Below are 18,497 nucleotides of genomic sequence, written 5' to 3'. Positions count from 1 at the left end.
TAACAACCCTTATTAAGTTACTAACTTAATAACTGCAGTAATTCACTTAACAGGTATTGAAAGAAAGGTCATAAAATGGGGCGAAATTCATGTAACACATGTCTCACTTAGCAACATAAATTTTGGGCTCAATTGTGGTTGTACGTTGAGGGCCACCTGTATAGCAACAATGCTATATAGCTTGAAATATTTTTTGTCACTTAATCCGGACGATGTTTGAAACTGTTCATTAATACTTTAGCACAGTCTAGTGTCTTGTCTACATCTCATCAGGTTACTTTGCAAGAAGCTAAACAGAGACGAAATAAGCTACAGTGATGCCCCGAGTTTCGCGCTCTCAATCATTGCGAATCGCTATATCGCGATTTTTCCACCCGATGACGTCACTCCCTTCCTTTCTCATCTTTCTTTCTCTCTCTCTTTCTCTATCTTGCTTCTTCCTCTCTCACACTCTCTTCCTCCCTCTCTCATCTCTTTCTTTCCTTCTCTCTCTTTCTCTATCTCTCCCCCTCTTGCTCTCGAGCGGCAAGCGAGCAGCCGGGCGGGCAGGCGAACGGGCAAGCGGCAAGCGAGCAGCCGGGCGGGCGGGCAAACGGGCAAGTGGCAAGCGAGCAGCCGGGTGGGCGGGCGAATGGGCAAGCGGCAAGCGAGCAGCTGGGCGGGCGGGCGAACGGGCAAGCGGCAAGCGAGCGGCCGGGCGAGCGGGTGACGGGCAAGCGGCAAGCGATCTTGGGGTTTCCCCTTTGCCTCGGCCGCCCAACAGCTGATCTGCTCCGCAGCGCGGCAGCAGCGAGGAGCCGAAGATGGGGTTTCCTCGTTGCCTGGGCAACGGGGAAACCCCATCTTCGGCTCCTCGCTGCTGCCGCGCTGCGGAGCAGATCAGCTGTTGGGCGGTCTTCCCCGCCGCCCACACGCAAACTCCACCATCTGCGCATGTGCGGCCATGGAAAAAGGGGCGTGCATGCGCAGATGGTGTTTTACTTCCGCACCACTACATCCCGAAATATCGATTATCGCGAGGGGTCTTGGAACGGAACCCTCGCAATAATCGGGGGATCACTGTATTTCAAAATAACAGAAGGTGATCTTTCTACAGAATCAATAACTGTTTCTCAAACATCACATTCAAACATCTCACGAGGTTACTTTGCAAGAAAGCAAACAGGAACGATATAAGCTATTATTCAAAATCAGAGAAACTGACCCTCCTACAGAAAAAAAAACCCTTAACTGTTCCTCAAATATGGAATGAGAAAAGCCAACCATTTATCTCATGAGAATACACCCAGAAGAGCAAAAAAATCCATGCTTTACATACTACATGGTTTTTCAAATCTAGATATCTATATCAGTGTTTCCCAACCTTGGCAACTTGGAGATATTTGGACTTCAACTCCCAGAATTCCCCAGCCAGAGAATGCTGGCTGGGGAATTCTGGGAGTTGAAGTCCAGATATCTTCAAGTTGCCAAGGTTGGGAAACACTGATCTACCGTTGTTTCCCCGATAATAAGACACTGTCTTATATTAATTTTTGCTCCAAAAGTTGTGCTACGTCTTATTTTCGGAGGGTGCCTTATATTTCTCAAATAAGACAAATTCACAGGCAGAAAAGCTGACACCCCCAAAGAAAGTGTACCGTACAGTACACTGATTACGGTACGGTACCTGTCAATATGGCACCCACACACAAACGACGGCACTTATATGGTACAACAGTATACTCCCGCTATTGCAGCTTCCAGCCACCAGAGGAACTACAGTCTATGCACTGTAGTGGAGACTGTAATGGCGGTGAGACAGCAGCAGACTGTGTCTGCTGTACTGGACGATACAAAGCGATGGAAGGGGCCAGCAGGGGACGCCACATTATTACAGTACCGTTATGAACAGCTTTAAATGGTACCGTATGTTTTTCCACCGTACCGTATGTAAACTTGACTATGCCTTATTTTCGGGGGTGCCTTATATTAGCAAATTCTGCAAAACCTCTGACATGCCTTACTTTCGGGGTACGTCTTATTTTCGGGGAAACAGGGCATATAAATGTTTCTTTCTCTTTGTAGAAGGCGCCCATGGTGGATTTGGTGCCAGGATCGTAGAAAGGGCAAGAAAAAGGAGCGCATTGGAAGGGGAAGGAGAGGGCAGGGATGATGGGTATGGGAGTAGGGGGAAGAAAGGCCCCTCTCAATAGCTACCTGTCAGACAAGGGCTTCGGAGTCTATGCTTCTTTTTCCCCAATACAGGTTTGGGATAAATAAATACCCGGGCAAAGCCGAGTTATCAGCTAATAACTAACATAATATCCTATCAAAGTAGGAGAGAGGGTGGGGTCACCTATACACAAATGAGTTCATTGGTAAGCACTGAAACAATCTGGATCAATAGACCCCCATTCGGCAAGCCTGTCATGTAATAATAATACCTACAATGGCTGGCCCAAAGGTAGGAATGTTTTTAGTTAATCATTTTTGGATTAACATCCATATAACAGAGATGGAATTCAATTTGTTTTTCCAATCTGAGCTTGTTAAGACTTAATGAACTCAATCTGTATAGTCTGGAGGACAGAAGGAAAAGGGGGGACATGATCGAAACATTTAAATATGTTAAAGGGTTAAATAAGGTCCAGGAGGGAAGTGTTTTTAATAGGAAAGTGAACACAAGAACAAGGGGACACAATCTGAAGTTAGTTGGGGGAAAGATCAAAAGCAACATGAGAAAATATTATTTCACTGAAAGAGTAGTAGATCCTTGGAACAAACTTCCAGCAGACGTGGTTGGTAAATCCACAGTAACTGAATTTAAACATGCCTGGGATAAACATATATCCATTGTAAGATAAAATACAGGAAATAGTATAAGGGCAGACTAGATGGACCATGAGGTCTTTTTCTGCCGTCAGTCTTCTATGTTTCTATGTTAAAGGATCGGTTGATTTATAAATAGCTATCACTGGTATGTTATCACTCAATCACCTCAGAGTCAAACTGGATTTCCTCTGGAGCCTGGTGAAGTTCATCCATCACTGGGGAACTCTTGTTGTGTTCTGACATACCTGAAATGAAACAAATTGAGCATGCATTATTTTTTTAAAAATAGTAACTATGTGTATTCCAATAAAGCTCCTATAAGATCTTATACAGTGATACCTCGTCTTCCAAACGCCTCGTCATACAAACTTTTCGAGATACAAACCCAGGGTTTAAGATTTTTTTGCCTCTTCTTACAAACTATTTTCACCTTACAAACCCACCACCGGCACTGGGATTCCCCGCCTCTGGACTTCCGTTGCCAGCGAAGCACACGTTTTTGCGCTGCTGGGATTCCCCTGCAGCATCGCAAAAACACAGAAGTCCAGAAGTGGGGTTTCCCATGGAGGGGAGCCTCAGGGGAATCCCAGCAGCGCAAAAACGGGCGCTTTGGCTGGCAAAAGGCGTGAATTTTGGGCTGGCACGCATTAAGAACCTCGTCCCGGAACCAAATAATAATAATAATAATAATAATAATAATAATAATAATAATAATAATAATAATAATAATTTATTGGATTTGTATGCCGCCCCTCTCCGTAGACTCGGGGCAGCTAATAACAATGATAAAAACAGCATGTGACAATCCAATAATAAAACAACTAAAAACCCTTATTATAAAACCAAACATACATACAGACATACCATGCATAACTTGTAATGGCCTAGGGGGAAGGAATATCTCAACTCCCCCATGCCTGGCAGTATAAATTAGTCTTGAGCAGTTTACGAAAGACAGTGAGGGTGGGGGCAATTCTAATCTCTGGCGGGAGTTGGTTCCAGAGGGCCGGGGCCGCCACAGAAAAGGCTCTTCCCCTGGGGCCCGCCAAACGACATTGTTTAGTCGATGGGACCCGGAGAAGGCCAATGCTGTGGGACCTTATCAGTCGCTGGGATTCGTGCGGTAGCAGGAGACCGATTGTAGTTTGTAAGACAAGGTATCACTGTATTTTGCTTTATTATACATGCATATATGTATAATAAATACATATATGCATGATATGATATGACATGACATGACACACAACATATATGAAAGCCAATTTGGTGCAGTGGTTAAGAAGCTGTCCTAGAGACTGTGAATTTTAGTCTCCCTTAGACATAAAAGTATATCAAAACACCTCATAGGATTATTGTTGTAGGAAAATATGAGGAGGAAAGTATATTAAGTATGTTTGCAACCTTCAGTAATTTACAAAAAGACAGGATAAAAATTTAATAAATAATCATTATTATTATTATTTGTTATTTATTGGATTTGTATGCTGCCCCTCTCCGCAGGACTCGGGGCGGCTAACAACAGTGGTAAAACAACATGTAACAATCCAATTTAATAAAACAACTAAAAACCCTTATTATAAAAAAACCAAACATACACACAAACATTATACATTTCAACAACTAATAGCTCTTGGAAACGTCATCACTGAGAGGATTAAAAGGAAAGAGAATATTTACAAACTAGATAAATAAAATCTTTTTAGATGTATTGTCCCTATTTCCTTTAAGCCATAACCCATAGCAATCAAGGAAGGGAGAAAAAGTAGAGAAAGTTGTTTATGGCAGCCCCGTTGTGTTTGATTTGACTGGGAAAAAAGCCAAAAAAATGCAAGGTCTACTTGTATATCAAAACAACTAAACAAATATAAGAAAAAGAAGATTATAGAGTTGGAATGTTCTGTTTAAGATAGTCTGCTGCTTTAGGAGCTTAATTTTTCCCCAGGATTTCTGCACTATGATGGTTCTAAAAATCTTTTTTAGTTTAAGCATTAAATGTTAAACAATGACTTAATCCCAAAAAGCAACTTTGGGAGTGGTACGTGAACTATGGTAATGGTACAAAAAACAAAATGTCTAGAATGAGTCATAAAAACTTACAATCTTCCTCATCTGGCCACTATCCAGTGTTTGAGTGCAAACAGCTGGCCTGACAGTTCCTATCATGGAATCATCTGAAGTTAATTCCTTAGACCAGTGTTTCCCAACCTTGGCAACTTGAAGATATTTGGACTTCAACTCCCAGAATTCCCCAGCCAGCGAATGCGCCTTGGAACATATTTTTGCAATCCGACCAATCAGGTGTTTGAAGTACGAAATTCCTGCCAATCGGCTTAAAGCTCTATTGGGAGAATTGCGCTAGACTTATGGTTGGGGGTCACCACAACATGAACTGTATTAAGGGGTCGCGGCATTAGAAAGGTTTGAGAACCACTGCTCTACACAACACAGAAAGATTTCAGAAATTCTCCAAACTGTACTTATGTTGACATTTATCAACTTGATTAAAGAGTCTTTCAGTTCTATGTAGGTCTACAAATAGCTTTAATTAACTTATAGAAGAAAATCAGGTTTCAAAAGAATAAGAAAGAAAACCCCCTATTTTCTTCTTCCTCTCTTGGAAGTCATGCAATTTCTGAGCACCATCATAAAGCCTCTATTCTAGGCTGGATAAATTTAAAAAAATACTTTGGAGTCACAAACTGTTTTGTCCTGATTTCAAAGTACAGGAACTGCACATTTTAAAAATTAAATTGATAGATATAGAACAGAGTTCAGGAACTGAGTCAAGGGCTTATAATAACAGCATGACGTATTCAACCATGCTTTTATTATACGGCATGTACCTGTTTATGCACCTCCATGCACCAGTCAATGTTTTTTGTTGACATCTTTATATCTAACCTTAAAACATAGATGCAAATATATTAATGTACTATCTTTATTTGTTTGTTTGTTTGTTTAATTTGTATGCCGCCCCTTTCCGTAGACTCGGGGCGGCTAACAACGATAAAAACAGCATGTAACAATCTATAACTAAAACAACTAAAAACCCTTATTATAAAACCAAACATACACACAAACATACCATGCATAAATTGTAATGGCCTAGGGGGAAGGAATATCTCAACTCCCCCATGCCTGGCGTTATAAGTGAGTCTTGAGTAGTTTACGAGACAGGGAGGGTGGGGGCAGTTCTAATCTCCGGGGGGGAGTTGGTTCCAGAGGGCCGCCACAGAGAAGGCTCTTCCCCTGGGGCCCGCCAAACGACATTGTCTAGTCGACGGGACCCGGAGAAGGCCAACTCTGTGGGACCTTATCGGTCGCTGGGATTCGTGCGGTAGCAGGCGGTTCCGGAGGTAATCTGGTCCAATGCCATGTAGGGCTTTAAAGGTCATGACCAACACTTTGATTTGTGACCGGAAACTGATCGGCAGCCAATGCAACCCACGGAGTGTTGAAGAAACGTGGGCGAATCTTGGAAGCCCCACGATGGCTCTCGCGTCTGCGTTCTGCACGATCTGAAGTTTCCGAACACTTTTCCAAGGTAGCCCCATGTAGAGAGCGTTGCAGTAATCGAACTTCGAGGTGATGAGGGCATGAGTGACTGTGAGCAATGACTCCCTGTTCAAATAGGGCCGCAACTGGTGCACCAGGCGAACCTGGGCAAACGCCCTCCTCGCCACAGCCGAAAGATGATGTTCCAATGTCAGCTGTGGATTGAGGAGGACGCCCAAGTTGCGAACCCTCTTTGAGGGGGTCAGTAGTTCCCCCCCCCCAGGGTAATGGACGGACAGATGGAGTTGTCCTTTTTGGGAGGCAAGACCCACAGCCACTCCGTCTTGTCTGGGTTGAGTTTGAGTTTGTTGACACCCATCCAGGCCCCAACAGCCTCCAGGCACCAGCACATCACTTCCACTGCTTCGTTGACTGTTTTGATCTTTACAATTACCAAAGCAAGAAACTTAAAGCCTTCAACAATCCTTTTTACTTCTATGTATGAAATGAAAACTAGGATCTATGGTTGCAAAGTTAAACCGAGGAACAATACTCTTCCATAGCTAAAACTTCTCTGTAACTGATATTTCTACTTAATGACTCCCTACAAGCCCAAACACAGGAGAAATAAAACGTCATTTGTTGAACCATTCAAAATACATTTGCAGAATAATGTACTGGTACAATGACTTTTAAAACACTTTTACAGCACGGAAGCAAGGAACAGAAAACCAAACTGTTTTGAACTTTTACAGTTGTACAGGAGAATAGTAGTACAAACTACAAAAACTATAAGTAAATTAATACTTTAAAAAAAATGTTATTAGATAAATTACCACCTTCTCCCCCTTTTTATTATGTTTTCGGCCTTACTGTATGATGGATTAGATTGAATGTGTATGATTGTATAGTTAGAGATTTTACCATGTATTAATGTTTTTAAATTGATTTAACTTCTACTATTAGATTTGTAATGTATTGCATCACTATTATGTTGTGAGCCGCCCCGAGTCTTTGAAGAGGGGCGGCATACAAATCTAATAAACTATAAACTATAACGTTTGCCCAGGTTCGCCTGGTGCACCAGTTACAACCCTATCTGGACCGGGACTCACTGCTCACAGTCACTCATGCCCTCATCACTTCAAGATTCGACTACTGTAATGCTCTCTACATAGGGCTACCTTTGAAAAGTGTTCGGAAACTCCAGATCGTGCAGAATGCAGCTGTGAGAGCAATCATGGGCTTCCCCAGGTATGCCCATGTTACACCAACACTCCGCAGTCTGCATTGGTTGCTGATCAGTTTCCGGTCACAATTCAAAGTGTTGGTTATGACCTATAAAGCCCTTCATGGCATCGGACCAGAATATCTCCGGGATCGCCTTCTGCCGCACAAATCCCAGCGACCAGTCAAGTCCCACAGAGTTGGCCTTCTCTGGGTCCCGTCGACTAAACAATGTCGTCTGGCGGGACCCAGGGGAAGAGCCTTCTCTGTGGTGGCCCCGACCCTCTGGAACCAGCTCCCCCCAGAGATTAGGATTGCCTCCACCCTCCTTGCCTTTCGTAAACTTCTTAAAACCCACCTCTGCTGTCAGGCATGGGGGAAGTGAGACATCTTCCCAAGGCCTATATAGTTTATGTATGGTATGTTGTATGCATGTTTTTTTAAATTATGGGTTTTTAACTTTGTAATATTAGATTTGTATTGTATATTGTTTTCTATTGTTGCGGTGAGCCGCCCTGAGTCTGCGGAGAGGGACGGCATACAAATGTAATTAATAATAATAATAATAATAATAATAATAATAATAATAATAAATAATAACTATAATTTATTCCCCATTGGGCCATCATGTAGATATATTTTTTTATGTAAAGATCAAAACAGAATGACCAGAGATGGGCAAAAAAGCAGTGGGAATGACAGAGTCTTATAACTTCATGCAAGCTTCCTCATTGTGTTTCCTTAGGAGAAGGTAGCAGGGAGAAATCTGTGCTCCTTCTTTGGGAAGGGTGTCGTGCAGTGATGACGAACCTATGGCATGGGCGCCACATGGAGCCATATCTGTTGGCACATGAGGCGTTGCCCTAGTTCAGCTTCAGCACACGTGGTACCTCATGATACGAACTCCTCGTCTTACGAACAACCTGAGATACGAACCTGGGGTTAAGAAAATATTTGCCTATTCTTACGAACTTTTTTCTTCTTATGAACCCGCCGCTGCCGCCGCCGAGAACCCCCGCCGCCAGCAGCCTCCTGAACCCGAACGCCAAACCCGAACTTCCAGGTTCGGCGTTCGGGAGGCCGCTGACAAGCCCCCCCGGCTGTTTTAAAAGGTGACAGCCGGGTGGCGGGGCTTCCCAGCGGCCTCCCGAACCTGAACTTTTGCCGAACTTCCGGGTTCGGCGTTTGGGAGGCCGCCGGGAAGCCCCGCCGCCCGGCTGTCACCTTTTAAAACAGTCGGGAGGCTTCTCGGCGGCCTCCCGAATGCCGAACCCGGAAGTTCGGGTTTGGCGTTCGGGTTCAGGACGCTGGGAAGCACCCCCGGCTGTTTCAAAAGGCGACAGCCAGGCGGTGGCGGTTTTTTGCATTTTTTTTTCATTGCACGGATTAATGGATTTTACATTGTTTCCTATGGGAAACAATGTTTCGTCTTACGAACTTTTCGTCTTACGAACCTCCCCCTGGAACCAATTAGGTTCGTAAGACGAGGTACCACTGTACTTTAATTCTGCACAGTATCTGTGCAGTGGGGGGGGGTAGGTGGGTGTCTATATCTCCACTTGGGCACACAGCGGACTCACACTCACACAGCTCCATTTGTGTGAGTGGCGGGTATGTGTGCTTGCCGCTTGCTCAAATGCAATTGTATGCGTGCTGGGTCACCATTTGTGCAGAACTATCCCCTCTTTCTTCTGGTCCTCAAAGTCGGAAAAGTTGGAGATTACTAGTCTATCTGATAGGACTGACAGCCATACTCTTTATTATTTTGATTGTGAAGGACCATAATGTATAGGCATTTACATTTTTTTTAAAAAGGTCACTGGTACTCTTATCAACATTTTAAAAAAAAAAAAAAACTGCCTCTGCTTAGTCCTAAGTGAAGTCAGCATATTCTCACCAAGATTAGTCTTGTATATACTGACAGCTAAAGCCTTATTTGCCTGAACATGCCCACAAAACACATCAGTCATCATTAAAAATTATTGATTGTATTCTTTGTTATTGTATTTAATAGTAAACTGCTGTTTATTTTAACTGAATGAGAGCATTAAATAAGGCATTAAAGGAACACATGAAATTACAGCTTTATGCAATTTCCTTCAGAAATTTTGATGGCATTTTTTTTAAAATAAACCATCTATCTATCTATCTATCTATCTATCTATCTATCTATCTATCTATCTATCTTATCTATCTAGGTATCTATGTATGTGTGTGTGTGTGTATCTATCTATCTATCTATCTATCTATCTATCTATCTATCTATCTATCTATCTATCTATCTATCTATCTATCTATCTATCTATCTATCTATCTATCTATTACATTCGTATGCCAGCCCTCTCCGAGGACTTATTTAGCATTACTTTCCAGGCTGTTTTCATCATGCTTCCTTGCCATAAAATATACTGCAATATATTGCAGTGGTTCCAACCTGTGCTCCATGGATCCCTAGGGGACCACAGTGTCATCACAGGGTGTCTATGAAGGCTTGAGAAAATGTTATGATTTAAAATCTTGATTTAAGTCTTAGGGCTCTGAGGCTATGGTTCATGGGCAAAAAAGTATTTGAAAGGGTCCCGTGATAAAGAAAAGGTAGAGAATCACCACCTTAGAGCATTTAACTATGTATAAATCCACAAGATTTTCTCTCTCCAAAAATTATGGATCCCCTTTTTTACTTTTCTTAGATGTACCATATAACATTCAACAGACTTAGTAATAAAGTCTAAACATCTAAAAAGGTATTCTTTTTCCTTATCCCATTACAAGGATATAAATCATATTACAATTTATAGACAAGATAATGTAGTATTTCTTTCTTTATACAAATGAAGCTACAGTTTTATGTATGCTATTCAGACATTTAGCTATATTAAAGTTCAAATAAACTTAGTTCTAAGTGTAAACTTATAACATATTTCAAAAGCAGTGTCACATTTAATTACCAAGTTGCTACTGATGCAAATCTTCTCTGAAAAAGAGATAAAATCATTGTGTTAATTGGCCCAAGTTTAATAGACTGTGAACCCAACAGAGAAATTTATCATTGGAAGTTCACTCCCATTTAATGTCAAAATGAGATTTCACTTCAAATAATGCCTAATTATCAGATGACATTAATTCTAAGTGATGTGAACTCAAGATTTAACGGATCCAACAGTGACCACTCCCATAAAATGACCACTAAGTAATGGTATTGCAATGTTGGAGAGAGAGAGAGAAGGAAGGAAGGAAGGAGAGAGAGAACATTTGAAACCTAAGATGCTATTCAGACATATTGTGAAAGTGCAGTTAAACTTCTCCTAGAATATCACAGGGACCTTCTATTTTCCACCTGTTGCTAACACCCTATTAACACAAATAGCTATCCCAAAATCAAAGAAAAAGACTGGGTGTAAAATTATAGCATATTCCCCTTTTAAGCAAATGTAACTTTTTGCACTTTTCAACAAAAACCTGCCAGCTTTCCTTATGATAACTTTTAGATGACCAGAACACCCAGCTTTGGTGGTGCAGTGGTTAGAGTGCAGTACTTCTGCTGATTACCGGCTGCCAGCAGTTTGGCAGATCAAATCTCATTAGGCTCTAGGTTGACTCAGCCTTCCAGGGTCGGTAAAATGAGGACCCACATTGTTGGGGGCAATATTTATTTATTTATTATTTATTTATTGGATTTATATGCTGCCCCTCTCCGAGGACTAGGGGCGGCTTACGACATATAAAAGGAACAGTAAAATAGTGTCAAACTTCAATTAATTAAAACTAGGTAGATTAATCTAAAATCCCCAATAATCTATCATACCGGTTCAAACAGCAATCATACAAAAAATTTGTTGGCCTGGGGGCCAAGATCTAATTGCCCCAAGGCTGGTGGCATAAATGAGTCTTATGACTCTTGCGGAAGGCGAGGAGGGTGGGGGCAAGTGGGAATCTCATATTACTATGAGAGTAAGGTGCTTACTCTCTGTAAACCGCTTTGAGAGGGCTGTAAAGCACTGTGAAACGGTATAGTACTACTACTACTACTACTACTACTAATAATAATAATAATAATAATAATAATAATAATAATATGGATCATCGACATCACAATTCCAGCGGACAGCAGAATTGAGGAGAAGCAGCTAGAGAAATTAGTGAAATACGAAGATCTAAAAACCGAGCTGCAACGACTCTGGCATAAGCCAGTGAAAGTGGTCCCAGTGGTACTTGGCACGCTGGGCGCAGTGCCAAAGAATCTCAGCGGACATTTGAAAACCATCGGAATTGACAAAATCTCCATCTGTCAATTGCAAAAGGCTGCTTTACTGGGATTGGCAAACATAATTCGCCGCTACATCACGCAGTCCTAGGTGCTTTGGAAGCCCCCGACTGGTGATGAAATACGAAATCCAGCATAGTGATCTCGTTTGCTGTGTTTTATTGACATAATAATAATAATAATAATAATAATAATAATAATAATAATAATAATATATAACAACAACAACAACAACAACAACAGAGTTCGAAGGGACCTTGGAGGTCTTCTAGTCCAACCCACTGCTTAGGCAGGAAAGGTTATTCAACATTTGCTTGAAAATTTCCAGTTCTGGAGGCAAGCTGTTCCACTGATCAACCGTTCTGACTGTCAGGAATTTTGTCCTTAGTTCTAAGTTACTTCTCCCCCTGTTTAGTTTCCACCCATTGCTTCTTGTTCTACCTTCAGGTCCTTTGGAAAATAGGTTGACTCCTTCTTTGTGGCAACCCCTGAAAATCTAAATGCACAACAAATCTAAATGCTAATGCTAAAATGCTAACACACACATACACACATCCCAGTCCCAAACGTTGGGTCAGAATGGCCTAAGCACCTAAATAAAAGCTACAAGTGCACTAGAGTGCCTTCCGTCCCCTGTCCTATTGCTCTCCTATATCTCCTATTCCTTTCTTCTATTCCTATATCTCTTCTTCTATTCTTTCATTGGTATGTTCTATTAATATATCTTCTTTTCTATTCTTTCATAGATATATTTTACTATGAGTATCTCCTCTATAACCTTCATCTTGTATTTTACTATATGTGTGTGTGTATATATATATATGTGTGTACCCACTAAAACCCTCATTGTGTATTAGACAAAATAAATAAATAAATAAATAATAAATAAAGCAAGCAGGAAAAAGATTGGGAATGGGGAGGGGGGTGGGAAGCCACCTATTCAGGGCATCGAAGAATAAACTGAATAGAGTACTTCCTGCTGGTTTTGCATCAATACCGCCCCACCTGCTTCAGGTAAATCATGGATCCGGGTGTGCAACAGGATTGCGCCTCTTTTTTTTTCCGGGCAAAGTTTCAGATGTTTTTTTTTTAAAGAAAGTGAGAAGCGACTGTTTGCAAAATGAGCCAAACTTCCTCCTTCTGCCCGTCTTCATGCCGGGGGGGGGGGAAGAGAAGCTGCCCCCCCGCGCCCATTTTCGGGAATCTTACAGGTAATACGACTCAGGTGCTAAGGGCATCATAAACTCCCCCACCCATCATCCCCATCCCTCGGCGGGAAGCCTTTGGCCCGTCTCCACGAGCAACGAAGTCCCGGGGGAAAGAACTTCGTGGCTGCCCTGCACCCCGCCCGGCTACCCGCTTCTCCCTTCCCACCTCCCATCTCCCGGCGAAGAGCAGAGACTGCCGCTAACCGGCTCGCCTTCTACTCACTCTTTCTCTTTCTCACCGTCGCTCCTTCCTGCTACTTTGCCGGGAGAAAACTCCGCTCGGTCCGGTCTGCCTCCGCCTTTTTTATTTTTTTTTATTTTTTACCCCCAATCCTTTCCCGTCCACAACTCCGGCACAGATCGGAACTGGGTGGCCGGAAGTGGAGCCTTCAAGACTCGACTCTATCGTCTTTCCTCCCTCCCTGAGCGGGACCCTTCTAGGAGACCGCTATGCGTGGCACAGCCTCCTTCCCGCGGAACGGTTAACAACATCCGGGTCTTACATCCCCCCCCTAAAGTCGCATGCGCACTTTTTTTTCTTACAGGGAATCCCTTTTGGAAGAGCCCAAGTAGGAAGGGTCATAGATTCGAGGAATGGTAGAGATGCTTCCGAATCTCAAGGAAACGAGTAGGAAGGGGCTTTCCTAGAACGGGGTCATCAACCTGGGCAACTTTAAGGCTTGTGCACTTCAACTCCCAGGATTCCTCAGCCAGCAAAGTTTGCACAAGTCTTAAAGTCGCCAAGGCTGAAGAGCCCCTTTCTAACAATAGACCAAGTGATTGAGCTTCGCCTAAGGCGGCGTCTCAAAGGGAATAAAATGTTAAGGCTGCACGTTTTTCTTTTCCAGAAGAGAGGCTGCGGCTGAGGCTTGGTAAACAGCTTCAAACAGCTTCAAAGAGATGCAAAACAGCTTCAAAGAGATGCAAAACTACGGGGAATTCTCGACTTTACGGCCACAATTGAGCCCTAAATTTCTTATTTATTTCTTATTTATTTTATTTATTTGTTTTTTCAAGTACATATTGGTGGTGTACAAAGATATAATATTTATATATATGATACTAGTAAAAGAGAAATATTAGGACAGGGGATGGAATGCACCTGGTGCACGTCCCTTACTGACCTCTTAGGAATCAGGAGAGGTCAACAGTGGACAGTCTAAGAGTAAAGTTTTTGGGGTTAGGAGATGACACTACAGAGTCTGCAAGTGAGTTCCATGCTTCGACCACTCGATTACTAAAGTCGTATTTCCTGCAGTTGAGTTTAGAGCAGTTTACTTTAAATTTGTATCTATTGTGTGCTCGTGTGCTGTTGTGGTTGAAGTTGAAGTAGTCATTGACAGACAGGACATTGTAGCATATGATTTTATGGGCTATGCTTAGGTCATGTTTAAGGCAACGTAGTTATAAGCTTTCTAAATTTAGGATTGTAAATCTAGTTGCACAAGGCATTGAATTATCCATTTAGATATTATCTAAATACTAAATTTAACAGGATTGCTATGGATTGCAAGAAAAGCCAGTCAATTGTGGAAGAAATAAAACATTACTATTTCCTTAAGATCATAATCAGAAGTCACTTATTTTGCTATAGCAAACGAATGGATGATGGATAGAAAAATCAAATTGAGAGAAGTAGAAAAAAGAGGAGAGAAAAACATCAGCAGACAAAATTAGCGTTATTACTGGCAAGTTTGTGGAAGAACTTGATTTTTGTCATGAGAGTATAAGGATGGTGAGCATTTGTCCATGTCGATTGTATTGATTGTATTGGTATGTATGTTAGGTCAGTGATTTTCAACCTTTTTTGAACTGTGGCACATTTTTTACATATACAAAATCATGGGGCACATTGAGCAACGGGGGGTGGGGTGGGGCTAAAAAAGTTTGGACAAAAAAATTCTCTCTCTCTCTCTTCCTCCCTTTTGCTCTATTTCTCTCCCTCTTTCTCTCTTTCTCTCTTTCCCTTCCTTCCTCTCTCTCTCCATCCCTGTTTCTTTCTCTCTTCCTTCCTCCCTCTCTTTTTTGCTCTCTTTCTATCTCTCCCTCCTTCCCTGCCTTTCTTTCTCTCTCGCTTTCTTTCTCTCTCTTTCTCTCTCTCTTTCTCTCTCTCTTGCATTCTTTCTCTCTCTTTCTTTCTCTCTCTCTTTCTCTCTCTGTTTCTCTCTCTCTCTCTTCCTCCCTTTCGCTCTATTTCTCTCCCTCTTTCTCTCTTTCCCTTTGTTCCTCTCTCCATCCCTCTTTCTTTCTCTCTTCCTTCCTTCCTCTCTTTTTTGCTCTCTTTCTATCTCTCCCTCCTTCCCTGCCTTTCTTTGTTTCTCTCTCTCTCTCTTTCTTTCTCTCTCTTTCTCTCTTTCTCTCTCTCTTGCTTTCTTTCTCTCTCTTGTTGAGCTTCGCGGCACACCTGACCATGTCTCGCGGCACACTAGTGTGCCACGGCACACTGGTTGAAAAACACTGTGTTAGGTCATTGGATTGATTTGCAGGTTTGTATAATGGGATTTTATTGTAATTTTAGTGTGTTGAATATTAATTGACTTCTTTTCTATTATATTGTATGGTTTTATATTGTTGTAAGTCACCCTGATTCCAAAGGGATTGGGCGGCATAGAAGTCAGATTAATAGTAGTAGTAATAGTAATAATAATAATAATAATAATAATAATAATAATAATAATAGAGGTCAGATTAATAATAATGATGATGTGTCCTGTCCAGGAGTCAAGTTGAATTACAGTATATGACATCTATTTAACTTAATGAAAAGAAGGGACCAGGGGAGATATGATGGCAATGTTCTAGTATCTCAGGGGTTGCCACAAAGAGGAAGGAGTCAACCTATTCTCCAAAGCACCTGAGGGTAGAACAAGAAGCAATGGGTGGAAACTAAACAAGGAGAGAAGTAACTTAGAACTAAGGAGAAATTTCCTGGCAGTCAGAACGGTTGATCAGTGGAACAGCCTACCTCCAGAAGTTGTGAATGCCCCAACACTGGAAGTTTTAAAGCAGATGTTGAATAACCATTTGTCTAAAACAGAGTAGGGTTTCCTGGCAAAGCAGGGAGTTGGACTAGAAGACCTCCAAGGACCCTTCCAACCCTGTTGTTGTTGTTGTTATACTATTTTTATTATTATGATTGTGACAACTCTGTTTCTGACCACTAAAGCTCAAGTTCTGTAGAAGTAAACAAAGAGTATGTTTCCTATGTGGTGAGACATTTGTTTATGTCTGTGGGGTACTTTGTCCTTGCAATAAAAGATATAACAATGAAATAGAATAGATATTCCTAGAGGGAGCTCTATCTCAGTGCTTAAAATAAATATTTCTACAGTGCTCTTTGTCATCTAATGGTTTACAGAGTATGTGCAGTTGCAGTTCCATTCCCTAGCCAGCCCAGGGGGTGTGGGTGTGGTGGCTGTCTACACTTTTCAGTAAAACAGTCTCAATGCAATTTGTAAATTTTACTTTTTGATTCATTTTCTTGATCGTTAGACGTTCTGAGTCAAGCTCAGTCTCTTCTAACTTCACGAAAACTTTTAGTCAAACTTTACTTGAATGAACTTACTTAGCTTCTTATCTGGAGTGACTTACATACATCTCAAGCATGATCATCGCATTCCAACTTTATTGTTTTTAATTGTCATATAACACATGGTTGTGACTCGGTTGAAAAATGTGCACAACAGTACGGACCGTAATATCGTAAATTGTTTTTCCAGAGTTTTCTTATAAACTAAAAAAAAAAAAAGATAAGTCTCTTTTGAGATGAACTCAATGTTCAGTAATTTAATGGACACTTAATATTGTTTTTTTCTCAATAATATCAAATTGATTTGCTTCTGACTTTTTGGAGGATGGTTTTTGACCACTTGGCTTAGTCTCCAGTACTTATATTCCCAGATAGCCGCCCCGAGTCTACGGAGAAGGGTGGCATACAAATCTAATTAATAATAATAATAATAATAATAATAATAATAATAATAATAATAATAATAGGACTTTTGCAAGTGAAGCAGACAGTGGAAGAAGAGAAGCATGCACTAGCTGACTATGTGAAGGGGAGCAAAGAGTCGGCATTGATGGAGGTCAACAATAGGAAGCTTCTCAAGGTGAAGCAAACTAAGGACCAGTACAGAAAAACTGTAACGCAATGCCCTATGGACAGTTGGTGGAACAAAGCATTGCATGGCCAGTTCTTGGAGAAGATTGAAGGCAAAGTGGATAAGGAAAAGACCTGGTCATGGCTTACAAGTGGAACACTCAAAAAGGAGACAGAAGGACTAATACTGGTGGCACAAGAACAGGCCATTAGAACAAATGCTGTCAAAGCCAGAATTGAAAAAATCAACAGACGATCCAAAGTGCAGACTCTGTAAAGAAACAGATGAAACAATCGATCACATACTCAGTTGCTGCAAAAAGATCGCACAGACTGACTACAAGCATAGACATGATGCTGTGGCACAGATGATCCACTGGAACATGTGCCGGAACTACCATTTACCAGTGGCAAAGAACTGGTGGGATCATAAGCCCGAAAAAGTGGTCGAAAATGAGCAAGCAAAACTATTGTGGGACTTCTGACTTCAGACAGACCGAATTCTGAAGCATAACGCACCAGACATTGTGATCGTGGAGAAAAAGAAAGTATGGATCATCGACATCGCAATCCCAGGAGACAGCAGAATTGAGGAGATGCAGCTAGAGAAATTAGTGAAATACGAAGATCTAAAAATCGAGCTGCAACCACTCTGGCATAAGCCAGTGAAAGTGGTCCCAGTGGTACTTGGCACGCTGGGCACAGTACCAAAGGATCTCAGCGGACATTTGAAAACCATCGGAATTGACAAAATCTCCATCTGTCAATTGCAAAAGGCCGCTTTACTGGGATCGGCAAACATAATTCGCCGCTACATCACGCAGTCCTAGGTACTTGGGAAGCCCCTGACTGGTGATGAAATACGAAATCCAGCATAGTGATCTCGTTTGCTGTGTTGTACTGACATAATAATAATAATTTCCCATGTGAGTATTATCCAGACCGTGTCCTAATTAACTTTCAATCTCAAGAGTAGTTATCATCCAGTACAGGACATATCAGACTAAAAAATCAATACTATTTAGGTCAGTACTACTTTTATTGTAACAGCTGTATAACACAATCTGAATGTGCACACCCTTCATCACTTTATCTTTGTGTGAACTAAGTGAGAATTACCTGATGTTTTCTCAGTTATATTCTTGGCCCAGGCTCAGGCCTTTTTTATCTGACGGTTGCCTTGGTAGCAGCTTTTCCTTCTCTCCTCCAAGGTCATTCCTTCTTCCTAAATAAGTTAGCTGGTGCTGCCAACTGTTAAGGTGAAACACACAGACGAATAAATATAACATTTTGTTTTATGGGCTTATCCACATACCCTCCTTTCCCTACCTCTGAGACAAGTTGTCGATGGGTTTTTTTCTTCAAAATATGTCCTCTTACTTCACTGCAATCG

The 18,497-nt window shown here is 41.6% G+C and overlaps 1 protein-coding gene across 6 annotated transcripts in view; it reads right to left on the bottom strand.

Moving 5' to 3' along the window:
• Nucleotides 1-13,482, bottom strand: part of ARFIP1 (ARF interacting protein 1) — a 63,058-nt gene extending 49,576 nt beyond the window's left edge. The window contains exons 1-2 of one of the 6 annotated variants that reach the window (XR_011559638.1): nt 13,245-13,482; nt 2,977-3,056 (exon numbers count right to left, since the gene is read on the bottom strand). Coding sequence is in view for 5 of the 6 variants with exons in the window: in XM_070757830.1 (XP_070613931.1) it covers nt 2,977-3,054 (78 nt within the window). In the remaining variant the exon portion in view is untranslated. Of the gene's footprint in view, nt 1-2,976; nt 3,057-13,228 lie in introns of all 6 variants that reach the window. The other 5 variants (XM_070757830.1, XM_070757831.1, XM_070757827.1 and 2 more) reach the window with 5 other exon arrangements.
• Nucleotides 13,483-18,497: the final 5,015 nt, after the last annotated feature.

Source organism: Erythrolamprus reginae, chromosome 7 (genome assembly GCF_031021105.1).
Source record: "Erythrolamprus reginae isolate rEryReg1 chromosome 7, rEryReg1.hap1, whole genome shotgun sequence".
NCBI lineage: Eukaryota > Metazoa > Chordata > Lepidosauria > Squamata > Dipsadidae > Erythrolamprus > Erythrolamprus reginae.
This window is presented reverse-complemented; position numbering and strand designations above follow the sequence as displayed.